The sequence below is a fragment of the Nansenia antarctica genome, assembly GCF_963989245.1.
Source record: "Nansenia antarctica genome assembly, chromosome: 1".
In the NCBI taxonomy this organism is placed as follows: Eukaryota; Metazoa; Chordata; class Actinopteri; order Argentiniformes; family Microstomatidae; genus Nansenia; species Nansenia antarctica.
Window position 1 is genome coordinate 48,163,910 of NC_137674.1, and position 17,331 is coordinate 48,181,240.

The window sequence follows — 17,331 nt, forward strand, 5'->3', positions numbered from 1 at the left end:
CTCTGTGGTCAGACAGCATGAAGAGTTCATCTGGCTCCACGACTCCTTTGTGGAGAACGAGGAGTATGCAGGTTACATTGTAAGTACTAAGGAGTATGCAGGACATGCTGTAAGTTACTTGGGAGTACACAGTGTAGTTTCTTAGTACTAGTAGGGAGTAGACAGGATATGTTCTAAATACTAGGAGTATGAAGGCTTCCTTGTAAGTGTAATAGGGCTATTTAAGTGCAGCCTTCTCCGTTTTAAAATACTGTACTGATGGCGTGTGTGTGTGTCTTGATCTGTAGATTCCCCCAGCCCCACCCAGACCAGACTTTGATGCGTCCAGAGAGAAGCTGCAGAAGCTGGGGGAAGGTGAAGGCTCCATGACCAAGGAGGAATTCACCAAGATGAAACAGGAACTTGAGGCGTGAGTGCTACCACAGTGTTTTCATATCCTGTGTGCCAATACCTGTGTTTTAGGTAATTAATACTATTGTGAATGATCTGTCTCTGTTTTTCTCTCACTCTATCCACCTGTTCATCCATTCCTCCCTCCTTCCTTCCATCCATCCATCCATCCATCCATCCATCTATTCCTCCATCCGTCCATCCATCAGAGAGTACCTGGCCATCTTCAAGAAGACGGTGGCGATGCATGAGGTGTTCCTGTGTCGTGTGGCCGCTCATCCTGTCCTGAGGAAAGACCTCAACTTTCACGTGTTTTTAGAGTACAACCAAGATGTAAGTGTGCTGTTGTAACTTTTCAACTCTGAGTGAAAACACCGCCAGTTTTGTGACAATTTATAGCTGTTGACATTTTGTTCTCCATGTTGACATGTTGCTCCATAGGCAATTTTGTTGCAGCAGATCTGTTTATACTTTAGCCAAGTGTTGTTGAGGTGGTCGTTGGTTTGTTTTGACATCAGCTAACCACTTAATTTCACAGTTGAGTGTACGAGGCAAAAACAAGAAGGAGAAGCTGGAGGATTTCTTCAAGAACGTGGTGAAGTCAGCCGACGGAGTGCTTGTGGCAGGAGTCAAGGTGAGCTGGGGTCCATTTTAGATGTGAATAATTCATATCGCTCTCATTTTGGATGCAAATTAGGTTTGTTTTTTGTTTGCTTTCCGTCTGGTCTGAATATGAAATTGTCGTAGAAGTCATTTAGTATACATTTTTGACATTTTCAATGGTGTTTTTGTTCATATGAATGACATTCTCTAAGCAGTTGGCTAAATCCTTCTGTTTCTCCCCAGTCCAGTTTCAACTACTAAACCTGTCCGATGTTTGTCTGTTTGGATTTCAGGATGTAGATGATTTCTTTGAGCACGAGAAGACATTCCTTTTAGAGTACCATAATCGTGTCAAAGATGCTTCAGCCAAATCTGATAGAATGATCAGGTCTCACAAAAGTAAGTCTCTCCTCTCTGCCTCGTAACAGACAGCTACTAGGTAAGCTTTCTGAAATAAGCATTGATTTTAATGAGCTTTCTGCCATCAACATTGACTAATGAGATGATGTTGTTTCAGAGAAGTATTGGTGAGCACATGAACACACTGTGGGAGTCTTGTATCATGTTTTAATGTTTGTGGAAAAATAGCTTGTTTGTGTGTCCTTGTGCTGTGCGTTGTATTTTACGTCTATTTTTTGTTTTACATTAATTCGCTGACAAATGTGGAAATGGGTAAGTTTCATGTTTACTTTAGTCCGGTCAGTGATATTATTGGGAATGACAGCCGACTACACAAACAAATTAGTTTCCACAAACAAATCAGAACACTTCAATGTAATAATGTCCAGATAGCGTAGCTACAGCTTTCCCCTCAGTACCATACATTTCCATGTGAATGTAAATTGTGCTTTTTTCCTTCTTTATTTTTTGGACTCAATCCTCACGGCTGCTACAAACCTTCAGGATACAAACTTCCATCAGTGGCCAGTATATAGTGATGTATGCAGTCGTCAGTCATTCCCATTGCTCAGACGTTACACTTGTCCTGTCCTGAACTGCTGCTAGAAATTAATCTGTCCTTAGATACTGTAACTCACCTACTTTCCACAACATTAAAACATGATACTGTACTTAGAACATGACTCACTGTTTCCTGCAGATCCTTTACCAATGAGGGTTGTTTTAATTATTAGTTTTATTTATTTTTTAATAGCGTTGTGTTGGTGCATTCTTAATGCAGATGACTGTACTGTATGCTTATTGACTATGTAGCTTCTGTGTTTGGGAACAGTGTGTTCAACATCCTGTGTGTGTTTTCCTTTGCAGGTGCTGCAGATGATATCAATAGAATTGCCTCCACGCTCTACACTCTAGGGACACAGGACTCGACAGACGTGTGCAAGTATGATTTGTCCTTTTGTTATTTACTCATATTTGCTGGTTAATTAATCATTATAAACTGAAATGCAACCCACTGTTTTTTCCCCCCAGATTCTTCTTGAAAGTCTCCGAGCTGTTTGAGAAAACCCGGGTAAGTTGCCCTGTCCAAGCCCATTATTTTGTTCAGTAGGACCAAAATTATATTTTAAGGTTGCAAGCTAACATCGACATAAGGAATCTATTGCCATCAATTGATTGAAGGTTTGTGTTTATTGAGCAGCAGATTCAGTCAGTTATTTCCCTGTTTCGTGTCTCTGATATGAATTTCTTTCTTCTGTAGAAAATCGAAGCGCGTGTGGCTGCAGACGAAGATCTGAAACTGGCTGACCTACTGAAGTACTACCTCAGAGAGTCCCAAGCTGCTAAGGTAATTCATTCATTAGACTTTTTATTTTATTTTAATCTGAATATTTAAATTTTTGGCACATTTATCCAGACACCTTTATCCAAGCGGCTTAGAACAAATACATTTTACTAAGTAAGTGAAACATCTATCCACCAGTCACAGCAGGACACAGTCATCTATGCTCACGCCTGGGGCCATTGGCAGTCGTCGTGCTAGTGCTAGTTCATTCGTAAACAATGTTTGTATTTGTCAGAAAGCCAAAGTGATAACTGAAATCTTGTTTTCCTTATTCAGGACCTATTGTACAGACGAGGGCGTGCGTTAGTTGACTACGAGAACGCCAACAAGGCCCTGGACAAGGCCAGAGCCAAGAACAAAGACGTTCTCCAAGCTGAGACCAGCCAGCAGGTCTGCTGCCAGAAGTTTGAAAAGATCTCAGAGTCCGCAAAGCAAGGTAGTTCTCTCCTTATGCCTTGTGTTCTAGGTTGATTGAATGCAGTGTTCTGGGGACCCAAATGGTGTGCTGGCTTTTGTTCTTGTCTAGCTCCAACACAATAGATAAAAAAAATAAAAATAAAAAATAAACACGTAACTTGTTTCTTCCTTATTTTTACTGAGGGTTTTTACTTACAATGACTGATGTATAGATGATTCACTAATCACTTGAAATAAAAGCGTCTGCTAAATTACTTAAATGTAAAATGTAACTACTTAACACTTTAATTGAACCGGGTGCGTGTTAGTATTGGGTCATAACAAAAGCTTGCACATATAGAAGTTCTATCTTATGAAGGTACTGAGTTCAAAGAGTAATTATTATTATTATAAAACATTTTTACAACAGAGCTCATAGACTTCAAAACGAGACGAGTAGCAGCCTTCAGGAAGAACCTGGTGGAATTGGCGGAACTGGAACTGAAACACGCCAAGGTACAGTGGTGCATTAGACTGTGAAGAGACATGCAAAAGGTTCTACTGTTGACGCCTGGAAAACACCTAACCTGCTTCTACTTCTGCTTCTCCACAGGGTAATCTACAGTTGTTGCAAAGCTGTCTCGGGGTCCTGAAAGGAGACACATAAGTCCTCCTCCTGTAGGGTTCAGTGTTACTGGGCTTTTTCCGGCTTGTGTCCGTCTGATCTTCACCGAGAAGATGGAAGAGAAGAGAGAGCGAACATATCTGGGGTCCGTTTGTTTTAAGGATGTCTTGTCTGTAGTCATCATCACTACCAAGGACACCGTACTCCCTCCCTCCACAAACCCCTCCAATCGCAAGAGAGGAAGCCGACAGCGGTGGAGTAACCGCTGAAGTCCACACAGCACAATGAGAACCTATAACTTCATTTAATCACATCGTCAACTTTTTAATTGTTAACAACAATCATCATCGTTCTCCATGGGAATTAATTGCCCCAACTCTATATCCCATTTCATGTCATGTCTGTCCAGATTCTTCTTTTTCATGTTATTGTAATTTTTTTGCCAATAGTTTCAGTAAACTTTTTTGTCATGCTGCTCCGTTACTTTGTTCAAGTTGAGCTGATTGTTACTGTTATTAAAAGTGTATTGTCACTAAAAAGCCTTGTACATGTTGTATTAGTTCTTACTGTACTGCTAATGATCTTCATAATCATTATAATCTGACTAATATTTTGTTTTTGTTTTCTAAGTAATTTCAATTACAATTCATGTTCTTTTTTCCATTCCATGCAGGCTTCAGTATGTCGGCCTTAATGTAGATGAATCTCATCAAGTATTGTAAAGAAAACACATCAATGGATACCTTTGTTTTTGTTCCCCCACTATTTTTTATTTTATAAGTGCACCTGTATATGAATGTGTTTTCACTCTGTGTGACCAAAGTTTCCATTCATTAAGATGGAGAAATGCTGAAATAAATGCTAAAAACGATAATGAAATAAATAATGATTATAAAAATGATAATGAAATGAATAACACATGATAATGTGTACCTTAGCACTGTCCTGAACATATTTCATCAGCTGTGATAAGGTCTTTCCATGTCTGTTGTTCAATTTGTGGTTCACCTTTTGTTGTTTGCCTTCCAGCATTTAGCCATTTCTGTGACCCTAAGATACATAGAAGAACAGTAAGGACAAGTCAGGAAAAGGAAAATAACCTTTAATATGATGATAACATGATTCTCAAATTAACTATCTCACCTGTTCATATTTAAGGTTGAATAAAAAGATGATGGCCACTTTCTTAAAATGTCCCATTGTGTACCTAATTGACTTTTGATTGATTGATTGAAAACTTTATTAGAAGATTTGCAGAAGTAGGTACATGAAAGTACATATTACATACAAGGTCAACTAACAGGATAAAAACCCAAGAAAGCCACTGGCTTATTTCAATTGGGGTCCTTGATTGCCAGCCATATGAGTGAGGATGCACATAAGCATTGAACAAGACTTCATACCAAGGCACACATTGTGTTATACTGTATGTGTGTTGTACTACGGAGTGTATTCCCATCTCTGAATTATTATATTATCTAAAATGATCTAGTAGTAGTAGTAGTAGTCTGCTGACCCTCTGGACTTCTATTTTTGAAAAGGCATTACCGGAAGTTATGTCATAGAGTGCAGCGGTTAAACATTCCGGGTTGTACACGGAACTGTTCGTCTGTTTACTATCGTGGCTATTCTAAGCTGCTAATAATTTCGCTGACAAAATGAACAGACCGCAAGATTATGATTCGTATGAGATAGAGGAGCCAAGTGACGAGGACAGAGCTGAGGACAGGTAATTATCAACGTTTTGAGTCTCTACAGAAAGATAAGAGACATGTAGAGACGTGTAGCGTCTGGTTAGCATGTGTCGGTTATACAGCTCGCTAGCTACGGCCAATGTGCGAAACGTGGTAGAATGTAAACAAGCATCACTCTGCAATAGAATTGAATGTTTATACATTGTAGTGGTGTCCATTCTTAATTTTCTAACCCTTTGGGGTTCCCACCACTTGAAACCCCTGCCTTTGCTAGCAGATAATGGAGCACATCATTCTATTATAATTGTGTACTGCCAGTTAGCTAGTATTTGCTAGGTCGTATTGAAACAAATAACCTGTTATCAACAACATCTTATGTGATAATGCTCTGTATTCCCAGCTCCGAGGATGAGTTGGAGATTCTCCTGAACGGGACGCCGGACCAGAAGAAGAAACTGATCCGAGAGTATCTGACTGGGGAGAGCGAGTCCTCCAGCGAGGATGAGTTTGAGAAGGAGATGGAGGCTGAGCTCAGCACGACTATCAAGACTATGGAGTGCAAATGGGCTCCTACAGTAACAGGTGCTGCTTTCTCACATCATCAAGACTCAATGCTTGTCTAACAACTGTACGCAACACATTATTGTGTCATATAGGCCTGAGACCTCACCCATATTGATAACTATCAATGCTCTTGTAGTATTCTACTGTATTGAGTATCTTATATTGGATGTGTCCATCTGCTCCACAGGGGAGTCTTCAGGGACCAATGTCAACTCTACCACGCCTGCACTACCACAGCCAGAACTGTATGACAAAATCTACTTTGACTCTGACTCAGAGGAAGAGGACACTCCAAGTAAGTGTGTAGGGTTCAAAGTGTGTCCCAAAATCAAACCCTCAGCATACAAGCAACAAGATGCTAATAGCTCCACCCGGCCCTCAGATAGGTTTGTGGAGTTTTTGCTGCACAAGTGTCCAGGAAGATGGATTCAAGATGCGTTCAAGAAGTGTTTGTAAGCAAGCTTCTGGGACTCTGAAAGCCCTATATATTAGCGGCTGTGACTCAGGATGTAGAGCCAGCATCTAATGATCATGATCGCAAGGTCGGCGGTTCGATCCCTGGCTCCTCCTGTCCACGTGTCGAAGTGTCCATGGGTAAGACACTGAACCCCAAATTGCTCCCACTGAGCGGGCCGGCGCCTTGCATGGTAGCTTGCCGCCATTGGTGTGAGAATGTATGGGTGAAAGAGAGGCCATTGTAAAGCACTTTGGATAAAGGCGCTATATAAGTGCAGTCCATTTACCATTTAGCCTGTCCAAATGTTGCAGTCCAGAAAACATGACTGTCTTCTTGTCTCAGCAGGCAGTTCCACGGGGAAGAAACGGAACAAGCGTTCTATACCCACCAATGATGAGCTGCTGTACGACCCTGATGAGGACGACCGAGACCAGGCCTGGGTAGATGCCAAGAGGAGAGGGTAGGTATCCATATGATACGGGTTGATCTAAACAAACATCATGACTGGCTGAGAAGCATTCCAGCCGTTCCGATAGCCATGATATCAGCACAGAGCTACCTCATCAATTTCACTTGCAAAATGTATACATACGCCATAAACACTCTTCAGGATATTGCAGCTGTTTTTAAGACGTGTCACATCACTTGTCTTCATATTAAAAACAAGAACATGAACCTTTACTCTCCAAAGATCACCGTCTCTAACCCAGACTCTTGTCTTGCCCAAGGATCACTAGTAGTTTAGCTTTTCTTAGATGTTCTGAAAAGATAACCTTTGAGCTTGACACATCGTGTCATCGTTCGTTTCTCTCCATTTTGTTCAGGTACAGCGACAAGAGAAGACTGCCGCCCTCACTCCGGAACAGAAGAGGGCAGACCAATGGTCTCCCCAGCAGCGACGCTGTTCTCAACTGTCCAGCATGTATGACCACCCTCTGTCTCGACTCTCAAAGGTAGGAAACCCAAGACTTGGGGCCTCATTTATAAAGCTTTGCGTAGAACTGGCGTTAATAGCTTGTATACGTAGACAAACAAGAATGTTTACGCACACCAACATTTGGAATTATAAAACTGTGCGGACTTGCAGTGCTTCCCCTTATAAATCACAATCAACTCTACATTTTGCGCACGTTAACAAGTGTCTTGTCCCACCCTTTTAACGCCCCTAGTTGCCTATAAATGGTCAGTGAAACTTCCCAAATGAATTTTAATCTATACTGACTGTATGACGACAATGACGGCAAATCCCGACAGACATTTCTTCATTAGTAATTCTTCATTACTGTGAAGTCATTGCGGACGGTGCTCAACTTGTTCATGTCCAGCCTCGCGCTACGTGCAATGAATATTCATGTAAGAAGTCAATATATTTGCATGAATATCAATATATGTACAAGATATATGTACAGTGTGATGCGTGCAGGACAAGGGCAAATATATGTACAGTTAAGATATGTGCAGTGTGCATGTATATCCTTTGTGTGCACTCCTTCATATATAATACGTGAGAGGTAATATTTCGATTTATGTTACACAATGGTGGCAATTTCAAAGCGTTTCTTCCACTTTCATCCTTCTGTCAGCGTACTCGCAGTTGCTCATTTCTCCAGTTTCTGTGCGTATGCATGAGTGTGCGTGGAGTTTTTTTTATAAATCCCCAAATTACGGTAAAAGTTGTGTACAAACGTTTTTGGGCGTACACAAGCTTTATAAATGAAGGAGATGAATTTGGCTCTCTGAATCATCTTGTAGATTTACATTTTTAACATGTTAGTCATTTAGCAGATGCTCTTATCCAGAGTGGCTTACAATAAGTACATTTGTCTAAAGTAAGTGAATCAACTATACGTCATCACAAGTAAAACTTTTCAAGAATTATTATTATTATTAATATTAATCCTTTATTTAACCTGGGTAGTCATATTGAGATAGTAGCCTCTTTTTCAAATGAGCCCTGGCCAAGAAAAGCAGCACTTAATTAAAAAAGACACCACATACAGTATAAAAACATACAATATACAACATAAAATAACAACAAACAAGCAACAGAAACAGTGAGCAGATACAGCCTATACAAGATAACCTAAGCACATTTGCATGCATGATTCAAAGTCTCTGTAACACACAGTTAAGGGCCAAAAGCAGTCACAATGCTAGAGTTAGCAAAGAACACTACTGAACTCCATATATGTCAAACATTCAGTGAAACATGACATCCACAACAATCTAAGGATTCTTTATTCATTTATGTATCGACCATTTTTTATCAACAGGCATGACAAATACAGGACGCAGTACAGAGCCATGTTTGTCATGAACTGCTCGGTGAACAAAGAAGAGGTCCTGAGGTACAAAACACTGAATGAGAAGAAGCTGAAGAACAGAAAAAGAAGGAGAGGGAAAGAAGACCAAGAGTCAGTAACAACAACAACAACAACAACAACAACAACAACAACAGTATCATCAACAGCAATAGAAGCCACAGGCCCAGGCCCCAGGGGGATGGATGGAGAAGAGGTGTACCATCCAGTCCAGTGTACGGAGTGTTCTACTGAAGTGGCTGTGCTCGATAAGGATGAAGTCTACCATTTCTTCAACGTCCTCTCAAGCCACTGCTGAAGATGCTCCTTAGTGATCTTAAAATGGATGCCTTGTTAAGGGACTAATGCAGCTTGTGTGCCAATGTCTATTAGGATGGTATTATGGTATCAAGCACATGTGTATTACTATCATTTGAAGGAGCTTGAAGGCTATTGGAGTGTTGTCTTTAGTTTTCCTCTTTTTTTTGCTTTTTATATAGTTTTTCTGGAGTTCTATCACTACTTAAAGGCAATTGAAAACAAATTAGTGTCATTGTTTGATTGCGTTGGGAATTATTCCAAATTCTTTACGCATTCAATTTATAGATCAACTTTGTCACCATGCTTTGTTCGCTTTTTACTACAATCAAGGAAATTATGGAGGAAAGCCGAGTTGATTAAAGTTTTATTTTTTTTATCAGTGTTTCATGGCTTAGTTCTGTCTCGTAGAAATGTATTTTTTAAAAAGGTGGCTTTTGTTTTGAAAGTTGAGTGTAGTTGCTCCAGGAAATGCATTTCAACATGAAACAGGGAACTCCATGAAAGAGTATTATTAGGGCCACCAACTGTAAAGACCCAGTTCTGTCACTTCAAAGTACGAATATTTGATTTGATTGTGATTTTGTGCCAATAGACAAAGAATGTCCTTATTACTAAATCCAGTTCCAAAGTACAACTTGATAAGAGCATTTATGTCATCCATTTTAACCAGTAGTACCAATAAACACTGAACTGCCTTTTTTCCTAACAAATTCTGACTTCTCAGAAATCCTTATTTTTGTTCTCAGAAGTTAATTCTGATTTGTTTTTTCTCGGAAATTCTGTCTTTAAAGAATAGCCTATAACCCCCCCCCCCCCCCCTTTCGGGAGAAAAAAACTCGTTTGGTGGCCCTAACACGATTCCGTAGAACTGATGAATCGAGATTGGCTGGGGAACTGAACCGCGTGTGTTAAAACGTCATAGTTACCAGGAAATAGCCCACCTTCACGAAAGAAAAGAACAAGACAAGTTGAAAACATGTCGCTTGGGGACGTCTGGAAACACCTATCTTGGTTTTATTACCAGTATATACTCGTCACGGCCTTATACATGTTGGAGCCATGGGAGAGAACGATCTTCAGTATCCTTTTCGAGTCGAAAATGATTCAGATAACAGTGAGAGCTAACATAGCTACACTCCAACACAGCTAGCATGTATTCTAACTGTTTGATTAGCGAGACTGACATTCTCCTGTGTTCTCCAGGTCGGTCTCGCCACACCTGTAGCGAGGCGTGCTTGCGCAGCTCCTTCGAAGTAAGCAGATAAAGGAGTATAACGGTATACATATTCGTATTTTTGTGGCACAAAGTGAATTGTCAACTAGACTAGTTAGCTATTTGTTGACTGTTAGTAAGTTGTAACTTGATTAGAGAGAGGTGAATTGCTGTGTTTCGTCGTGGCCTACTTTCAGACAAGTAGCCTAACCTATCCATATGTTACATATGACGTCATGCGTAGTGATCACATTATTGTATAAACAGCAGTCTTCGTATTTTGTCGCTCAAATGGCAATGTTCTCGTTACAAGTAGACTGTTCCGGAAACGTTTTGTATTTTTAAACCGCTTTTAACCTATCTGAACCGAGTTTGATGAGAGGGTTTAGATTACAGTAATTTCAGTCAGGACAGGTGACAGTGAAGTGTCAGTTTATTGTCTCAATAGGTTAATTCAAGTACCGGAAGATACATCATGTCAAAGTATTACCTCTCATGACCACAGGTTGACCATGACCATTGGTTCTAGCATAATGTGTAATTGACACTGCCCTGAATCCCAAATACACTCCTTGCCCCCAAACCATGCACTCCTGTAGATCTTACAGAATTAGATACCTAATACCTAGACTAGGAGTCTATTGGGAATCCCAGTACATGTGTGAATCCTTTTTAAAGGCCTTTCCTTAACAGTGCGCCAGACTCCCTCCTGGTCTCTGTAGCAGGGATGGCCGTCTACACTGGCTACGTGTTCATGCCCCAGCACATCATGGCCATCCTGCACTACTTTGAGATGGTCCAATGACCGCGTCCTCCTCCTGCCCAGGCCTGGAAGAAGTGCCCTAGGCCTGTGGCTTTATCCTGGGGGGGGGGACAGGACAGAGAGATGACCTCAATCCCCACCAGCGCCACCAGGGACTTTATTTATTCTATGCTGCGTCACAATGAAAGCATGAGCAGTGTTCTGTTGGACAGAGGGGGAAGAGAGGTTCTGAGAACACTGTTGTGTTGGACAGAGGGGGAGGAGTGCTTCTGAGAACAGCGATGGAATGTCTGTTGGAACATAGAACATTAAAACCATTATTGTCTTACTAAAGAGTTGTATTGCACAACAGATAGCAATGGATTCCTTTCCTATTGCACAGAATGATACCCTTGTTGTTAAATATACCTTTTTATATATACAATGGCCTTTTATGATATCCTAATATCCTTCTGCAAATTGAGAACTTTTTCCAGATGGTGTATTTTTATCTCTTATGATGTGTATATATCATACTGTATACATATTTGTAAAGTTTTGTAGTTATGTTGGTTAGGAAATTTGCTATATTTCTTTTGCTACTGAGATGTCTCTGAACTGCTGTCTTAACAGGGGACCACCTCGGATCTAACTGTGAGAAATTCTCTTCTTTCCTTTAATATGTAAAGACAAATGGCCAAAAGTATGTATTTTCAGTCCATAATCTCATGAACTTGTGTGTTTTTAAAATGTGACAGTCCCTTGAGTGTCATTCCTGTGGAACTATGTCATCATGGGCCGAATATTTAAATAAACACACTACTCCGTTTTTATATTTTCATGAATATGATGTCTATGAATCCCACAAATGTTGTATATTAGGCTCATGGGAGGCTGGTGGATGCATTACATGAGCTTGTCCTCATCCGATTTCTATCTCTACCAGCCTCCCCTGATCTATTATCTCTGCATTGGAAAAAGCAGATTGTAGTTTACTGAGAAGATGGAAATTAATAAGCCTTTGGCATCACGTTGCATTAATGGCAATTACAAAACATTTTGTACACATAACGTAGATACATTGAGCATAAGTTATCCACACCTACTGTACATAAATACATAGGACAAATATTTACATGCCTCCCAGGTACTATGGTTTTCCCCCATTGCTGCAAATCCAACATTTTACTACAGCAGGAAAAATATTCCACCAACAGTAGGCTACACATTTGAAAGCTGGCATAAGTGAAAGTGAACTTCTAATGAATTACATGAGTGCATATCTAATTGCTGTCCTCTATGCCAATCGAACATATTGAGTTTACCCCAAACTGTCAGTCAACGCTGTGTGGGAGTGGCTATATGGCTTAACAGCCAATGACCTCTCTCCTGTCTTCATATTCATATCCATCCCATGGCTCCGGCCCAGAATGAAAATAGCAGCTGGTTACTTTTTAAACCTAAGGATGAGGTCGTTCTCACGTACGCCCTAGGCTGGGGCTTGGAGTTTGTACCTCAGGTCCCAGTGTCCCAGTGTAAATAGAACACTCAGCCATGCAGTGTTGTAATTAGAACAAGCTGCCTGTTAGCTGAAGCAGCATTGGCATAGCAGCACGCCTTTTAAACTTGTCCAAACAGGGCTGTAGTCCTCTGCGTCAGACAGTACCATGTACCTGCAGTACAGCACGGAGCACTGAAGAGGTCAGCCAAATGACCATAAAACCATGTTCCCTTTCAATATCATGTTGAGGATCTGGTCTATTTATATATTCAGTTACATGATTACCAATCCACTCTCTCTCCCACACCCACGGCCATAGTACATCTGAGGAATGGAAGTTGCAATCACCTATGGTGGAATAATATGCCTGATAAGACATTTTATTTATTGATAAGACAATTCATTTACCTTTAAGACTAAACTCAGACTTCCTTGGGCAGAATCAACACACTAACGACCCCAGGCTATAGGAACTGATTTCTTTTGTATCCTATATAAACCTGTGTTCCATAGTCTGTCTTTGACGCCTAGAAACTCAAGACAATGTTGATCCACACCAGAGTTATTGCTCTGCCTTTGTTCACTCTGGTGCCATCCTTCCTTACCTTTGTTATACCGTAAGGAAGAGAGGGCCAGATTCACCTTCCTCCCTCTTCCTCATCTATAGCCTCCCCTCAACATGATTGGTTTGACCTCACCGGAGGGAGGGTTTGTTACCTGAGTATATAAAAATGCATGTTACCCCTGTGGCTTGACTTTCCAGAGAACCTTTGACTGTCAAGACAGATCCTGACACGCTTGTAAACTGTTCTCCTCTTGCAAGAGTATATAAAAAATACATTTTCCTATGCAATTTGAAATGAAGCAGGCTGCCTTTTTGATTTTATATTTAGATACTTAAATACCCAGATGTGTATGTCTATTCACTGTATATAAAGTGTATATCTATAAATGTGTATCTATCTATTCCCATGCAACTAGCATGGCCAGCTAAGCTAGTTGTTCTCTCTGGGTAGTAACCTAGGTTACTCCATGTAATCATGTACTCATGCACTTTTTCTGTTATTATTCTAAAGGTAATCTTTCTCAGGGCCGGGAGCCAAGGAGGAAATGGGCAAAGCACCACTTGGCTGGCTATCAGATTACCCATGCCAACACCCAGCAAGATGTGGACATCAGAAGAGGCTATCAGATTACCCATGCCAACACCCAGCTAGAGGTGGGCATCAGAAGAGGCTACAAGATTACCCATGCCAACACCCAGCTAGATGTGGGCATCAGAAGAGGCTACCAGATTACCCATGCCAACACCCATCTAGATGTGGGCATCAGGATAGGCTACCAGATTACCCATGCCAACACCCAGCTAGATGTGGGAATCAGAAGAGGCTACCAGATTACCCATGCCAACACCCAGCTAGATGTGGGCATCAGGATAGGCTACCAGATTACCCATGCCAACACCCAGCTAGATGTGGGCATCAGAAGAGGCTACCAGATTACCCATGCCAACACCCAGCTAGATGTGGGCATTAGAAGAGGCTACCAGATTACCCATGCCAACACCCAGCTAGATGTGGGCATCAGAAGAGGCTACCAGATTACCCATGCCAACACCCAGCTAGATGTGGGCATCAGAAGAGGCTAGTGGAGGCAGAAATTGGAGCATGGGCTCATTGTAATGAATGGAACAGAATGAGAAATAGTATCAACAATGTGTTTGATTCCATTCCATGCATTCCATCTCTTATGCATGATTATGCCTTTTTTCGCAGAAATGAGAAATGAAAACTGCCCTCTGTCTGGCTGTCAGTCAGTCTTATCTGAGCTTGTTATCAACACCACATGTCCAATACATTTTCTCTGTAATGAAAATGTACTTTTATAACATCTCATTGATTTCCTTCATAAAACTGAATTCGTTGTAATAGGTGATAACTTGCTACTTGTTTCTTATATCTTACTTCAACTTGTAATTTTGGTTACAGGCTTTTGAATTGTGTTACTGCATGGCCTGAATTATACAACATGAACAGACTGGACAATTTATTGGACAACCCTACAGACCCTACAAATGAGTTTCCATGATCCTGTACACATATTGGCCAGTAGTCTACACACGTAATAAGGCTCTTTGTGCAACATAAACGTATTTAACAAGGTAATTTAGGAGCTCATTTCATGTAATGGCGCTTTTCCATTGACCGGCTCGGCTCGCCTCGGCACGGCTCGCCTCGGCACGCTTTTGAAAAGTTCCATATAGGAATCGTTCTCCACTATACAGGAACTACCCGGGACTGTAGGAGGAGTTACGTGTCATAAGATTCCCCCCCGCTATACAGATCAGTGGGGGGAAATGCGATAAGAATTATGTCAAAATGCAGCACTATCGTGCACAGATCAGTCTTACAACATGTAACGTTAAGTGCCTGTTACTTGCCGCTTTCAGTTCTAGTAGACTAGTTTAGATCTCGCAACCAGGGAAATGCCGACGTGTTAAAGCCCCGATTCTATTTTTATTTCTCCTGACACGTTGAGCACTGTGCTTTTTTTTGTTGGTGAACTACCGTAATAAGCCTAAAAAAGTTCAACTGTTCAAAAAGTGCAACTTCTCTGCTTGCAGAAACTGTTTGAATTTTTTTGATTGGGTATATAGTTCATGAATTACGATAGTTTGAAGGAACGCTGTAAAATCCTGTCTGCGCCGACAGCTCCGGTTTCGGAGCAAGACGCGAATCTATCGGCATTAGTCAAATACATGCTCACATCCAGTCATCCGCTCAGTGCTCTCCATCAAAAATGGCACATCCATCAATAATATTACATAATAACAACTGCTCTGATTAGATTGCTTAGATTGTTTAACACATCAACGGGGGAAAAGCAAGATGAACTCGCGAGTATCATGCTTCTTCCATTGAATGGAAAGTCCTATTTATTCCATTCAAAGTGTTTTAGCCTTCCCCCTTTCCACTGGTAATAAGGAATTGGCAAGACTAGATCGATAGAAATAGATAAACATAATGCAGCACTATCATGCACAGATCAGCCTTAAAACATGTAACGTTAGATATATAACGGAGCGATGTATTTCTACGGAAAGGCTGACGCTGACATGTGTTAAAGGGAGCAAGACGCGAATCTACCGGCATTTGACTCATGAGTGAACGGCGAAAATGGCTGGACGGCACAGCTTGGGATTCCATTGAAGTTACAGGGAACTATGTGTGAAAGAGGCTTGAATGTTGAAATAACAGTAATACAATGTTCATTGATAAAATGACATAACCTTCACAACCCTAGTCGTCTATCTGTACAGTATAGTATAGTGGATAGTGTACATAGCCTTTATTTATGTAAACCAGCTCCTTCCCTTCTTGTTTTTTTTCTCTTTCCTAACACCAGGGGAGCCACCCCTCCTTAATTTCGTTGTTTGGTACCTGTACTGTAGCAATGACAATAAAGACCATTCATTCATTCATTAATTCATTCATTCATTCATAAGGGGTTTTAGAAGGGGGATGATGAAGCGCGCTGGACTGAGGAACAGCATAGGAACAGGACATCGCCATAATAGTTATTACAGAAACAGTAAGTGACATTTTCCGAGAGCGAAATCTGTTGTGGTATTTAAAGATGGCGATTAGCGAAGAAATCTATGAACATGGGATGACGTGCAGCGTCACACGTCACACGCAACATGGCAAAAAAGTACCTTTGGTACCTTTCGCTACCCATCCCGAACAAGAACTAAAACCGGCACGGGTACCAGAAATGGCACCACTTTTGGCAGTGGAGAAAGGCTAAAGACCAGGGCCGAAGCGGGTCTACCCGGGTCGGCCCTGTAGTTGAAAAGCGCCATTAGGCCCCGCGGTGGTGTAGCGGTCTACGCACTGGCCACTAGTGCATGCTGCCCACCGGGGCCGGGGTTCGTATCCCGGCTCGCCAGATCCACATATGGCCTAGGCACACGGGAAGCGGCATATTGGGCGGCCGCTTCCGAGGGCGGTATAGGAGTATTTCTGGACAAGGATCCGTCGCGCAACACCGCCCCCTGGGTGCCGGAATAACAGTGCTGGGCTCGAGGAGCCAGTCAGCTAGTCTGCCTGGCGGCCTCTTCTGGGACTGCCGGCCACGGGGTCGTGCGGCGGATCCTATGCAATAGGCAGGGGATAATTGGATGCTAGGTTGGGTTCAATTGGCTACCAAATTGGGTGAAAAAGGGATAAAATCTGGAAAAAAAAAAAAAAGCGCCATTAGAAGTTGACAAAGATATTAAGCAATTTTATTGTGGCCACGTATCCACCGGTATCGTTTTTGTTACCGGCTTTTAATTGGTGTTAAATAATATCTGTTTTAACGTTCAAGATTATAAAAATCAAAGTTCAAACATTGTTTCCCTCTCTGCGCATCATTGGCAGCCGGTGCGTAAAAGCGCATCCCCGTGCGGTTCTGTGAACGCGGTTCGATTACCGCAGTTGACCAGAGAAATCACGTAGCGCAACAGAAGTGGCGACAAGTGGATTTAAAACCGATTAGTGTGAGGATATCAAACTTCGATGCAATCGTTGGAGAAACAACTAAACACATTTTTATGAGGACTGTTTTGTGAGAAAAGGCTTGAAAATGAATAATGTGTCTGAGGATGAGCGCAGGTGTCCGGCCGCGTGCTCCTCAAACGGTGAAAAAAGCACTTTTGATAAAGAAGAAGACACAAGCGGGTCTGGGGTCGTACCCTGCGCGCTCCGGAGACCCCGCAGTTACTGGCCAAAATCAAAAGA

At 41.6% G+C, this 17,331-nt stretch overlaps 3 protein-coding genes across 4 annotated transcripts in view; all 3 read left to right on the top strand.

Moving 5' to 3' along the window:
* snx6 (sorting nexin 6) overlaps positions 1–4,932 on the top strand; it is a 7,368-nt gene extending 2,436 nt beyond the window's left edge. The window contains exons 4-14 of the mRNA XM_080533137.1: positions 1–79; positions 288–409; positions 600–723; positions 929–1,024; positions 1,287–1,392; positions 2,260–2,335; positions 2,425–2,464; positions 2,654–2,740; positions 3,014–3,173; positions 3,564–3,649; positions 3,747–4,932. The exon at positions 1–79 is cut by the window's left edge and continues 32 nt beyond it. Coding sequence (XP_080389263.1) covers positions 1–79; positions 288–409; positions 600–723; positions 929–1,024; positions 1,287–1,392; positions 2,260–2,335; positions 2,425–2,464; positions 2,654–2,740; positions 3,014–3,173; positions 3,564–3,649; positions 3,747–3,800 — 1,030 coding nt within the window. The 3' untranslated portion in view covers positions 3,801–4,932. The remainder of the gene's footprint in view (positions 80–287; positions 410–599; positions 724–928; positions 1,025–1,286; positions 1,393–2,259; positions 2,336–2,424; positions 2,465–2,653; positions 2,741–3,013; positions 3,174–3,563; positions 3,650–3,746) is intronic.
* A 414-nt stretch (positions 4,933–5,346) lies between these two features.
* Positions 5,347–9,728, top strand: eapp (e2f-associated phosphoprotein). Of its 2 annotated transcripts, none has more exons than XM_080533463.1 (6): positions 5,347–5,487; positions 5,853–6,034; positions 6,204–6,311; positions 6,816–6,933; positions 7,298–7,426; positions 8,747–9,728. In XM_080533463.1, exons 1-6 carry the CDS (start codon positions 5,417–5,419, stop codon positions 9,090–9,092), a joined length of 954 nt encoding a protein of 317 aa, XP_080389589.1. In that variant the 5' UTR covers positions 5,347–5,416; the 3' UTR covers positions 9,093–9,728. The 2 variants fall into 2 exon arrangements, with proteins under 2 accessions (XP_080389589.1, XP_080389590.1); XM_080533464.1 differs by having other exon boundaries at positions 6,819–6,933.
* A 293-nt stretch (positions 9,729–10,021) lies between these two features.
* On the top strand, positions 10,022–11,872 carry sptssa (serine palmitoyltransferase, small subunit A). The gene is made up of 2 exons (XM_080534111.1): positions 10,022–10,173; positions 11,009–11,872. The coding sequence occupies exons 1-2, from the start codon at positions 10,071–10,073 to the stop codon at positions 11,110–11,112; spliced, it is 207 nt and encodes a 68-aa protein (XP_080390237.1). The 5' UTR covers positions 10,022–10,070; the 3' UTR covers positions 11,113–11,872.
* The last annotated feature ends 5,459 nt before the right edge of the window (positions 11,873–17,331 follow it).

What these genes read in the sequence shown, in the direction of transcription:
- eapp (XM_080533463.1), top strand. Translation starts at nt 5,417, where the DNA reads ATGAACAGACCGCAAGATTATGATTCGTATGAGATAGAGGAGCCAAGT. An exon ending in GAGGACAGAGCTGAGGACAG is followed by an intron (nt 5,488 to 5,852) that starts GTAATTATCAAC and finishes CTGTATTCCCAG; the next exon opens with CTCCGAGGATGAGTTGGAGA. An exon ending in CTCTGTCTCGACTCTCAAAG is followed by an intron (nt 7,427 to 8,746) that starts GTAGGAAACCCA and finishes TTTTATCAACAG; the next exon opens with GCATGACAAATACAGGACGC.
- sptssa (XM_080534111.1), top strand. Translation starts at nt 10,071, where the DNA reads ATGTCGCTTGGGGACGTCTGGAAACACCTATCTTGGTTTTATTACCAG. An exon ending in ATGGGAGAGAACGATCTTCA is followed by an intron (nt 10,174 to 11,008) that starts GTATCCTTTTCG and finishes ACAGTGCGCCAG; the next exon opens with ACTCCCTCCTGGTCTCTGTA.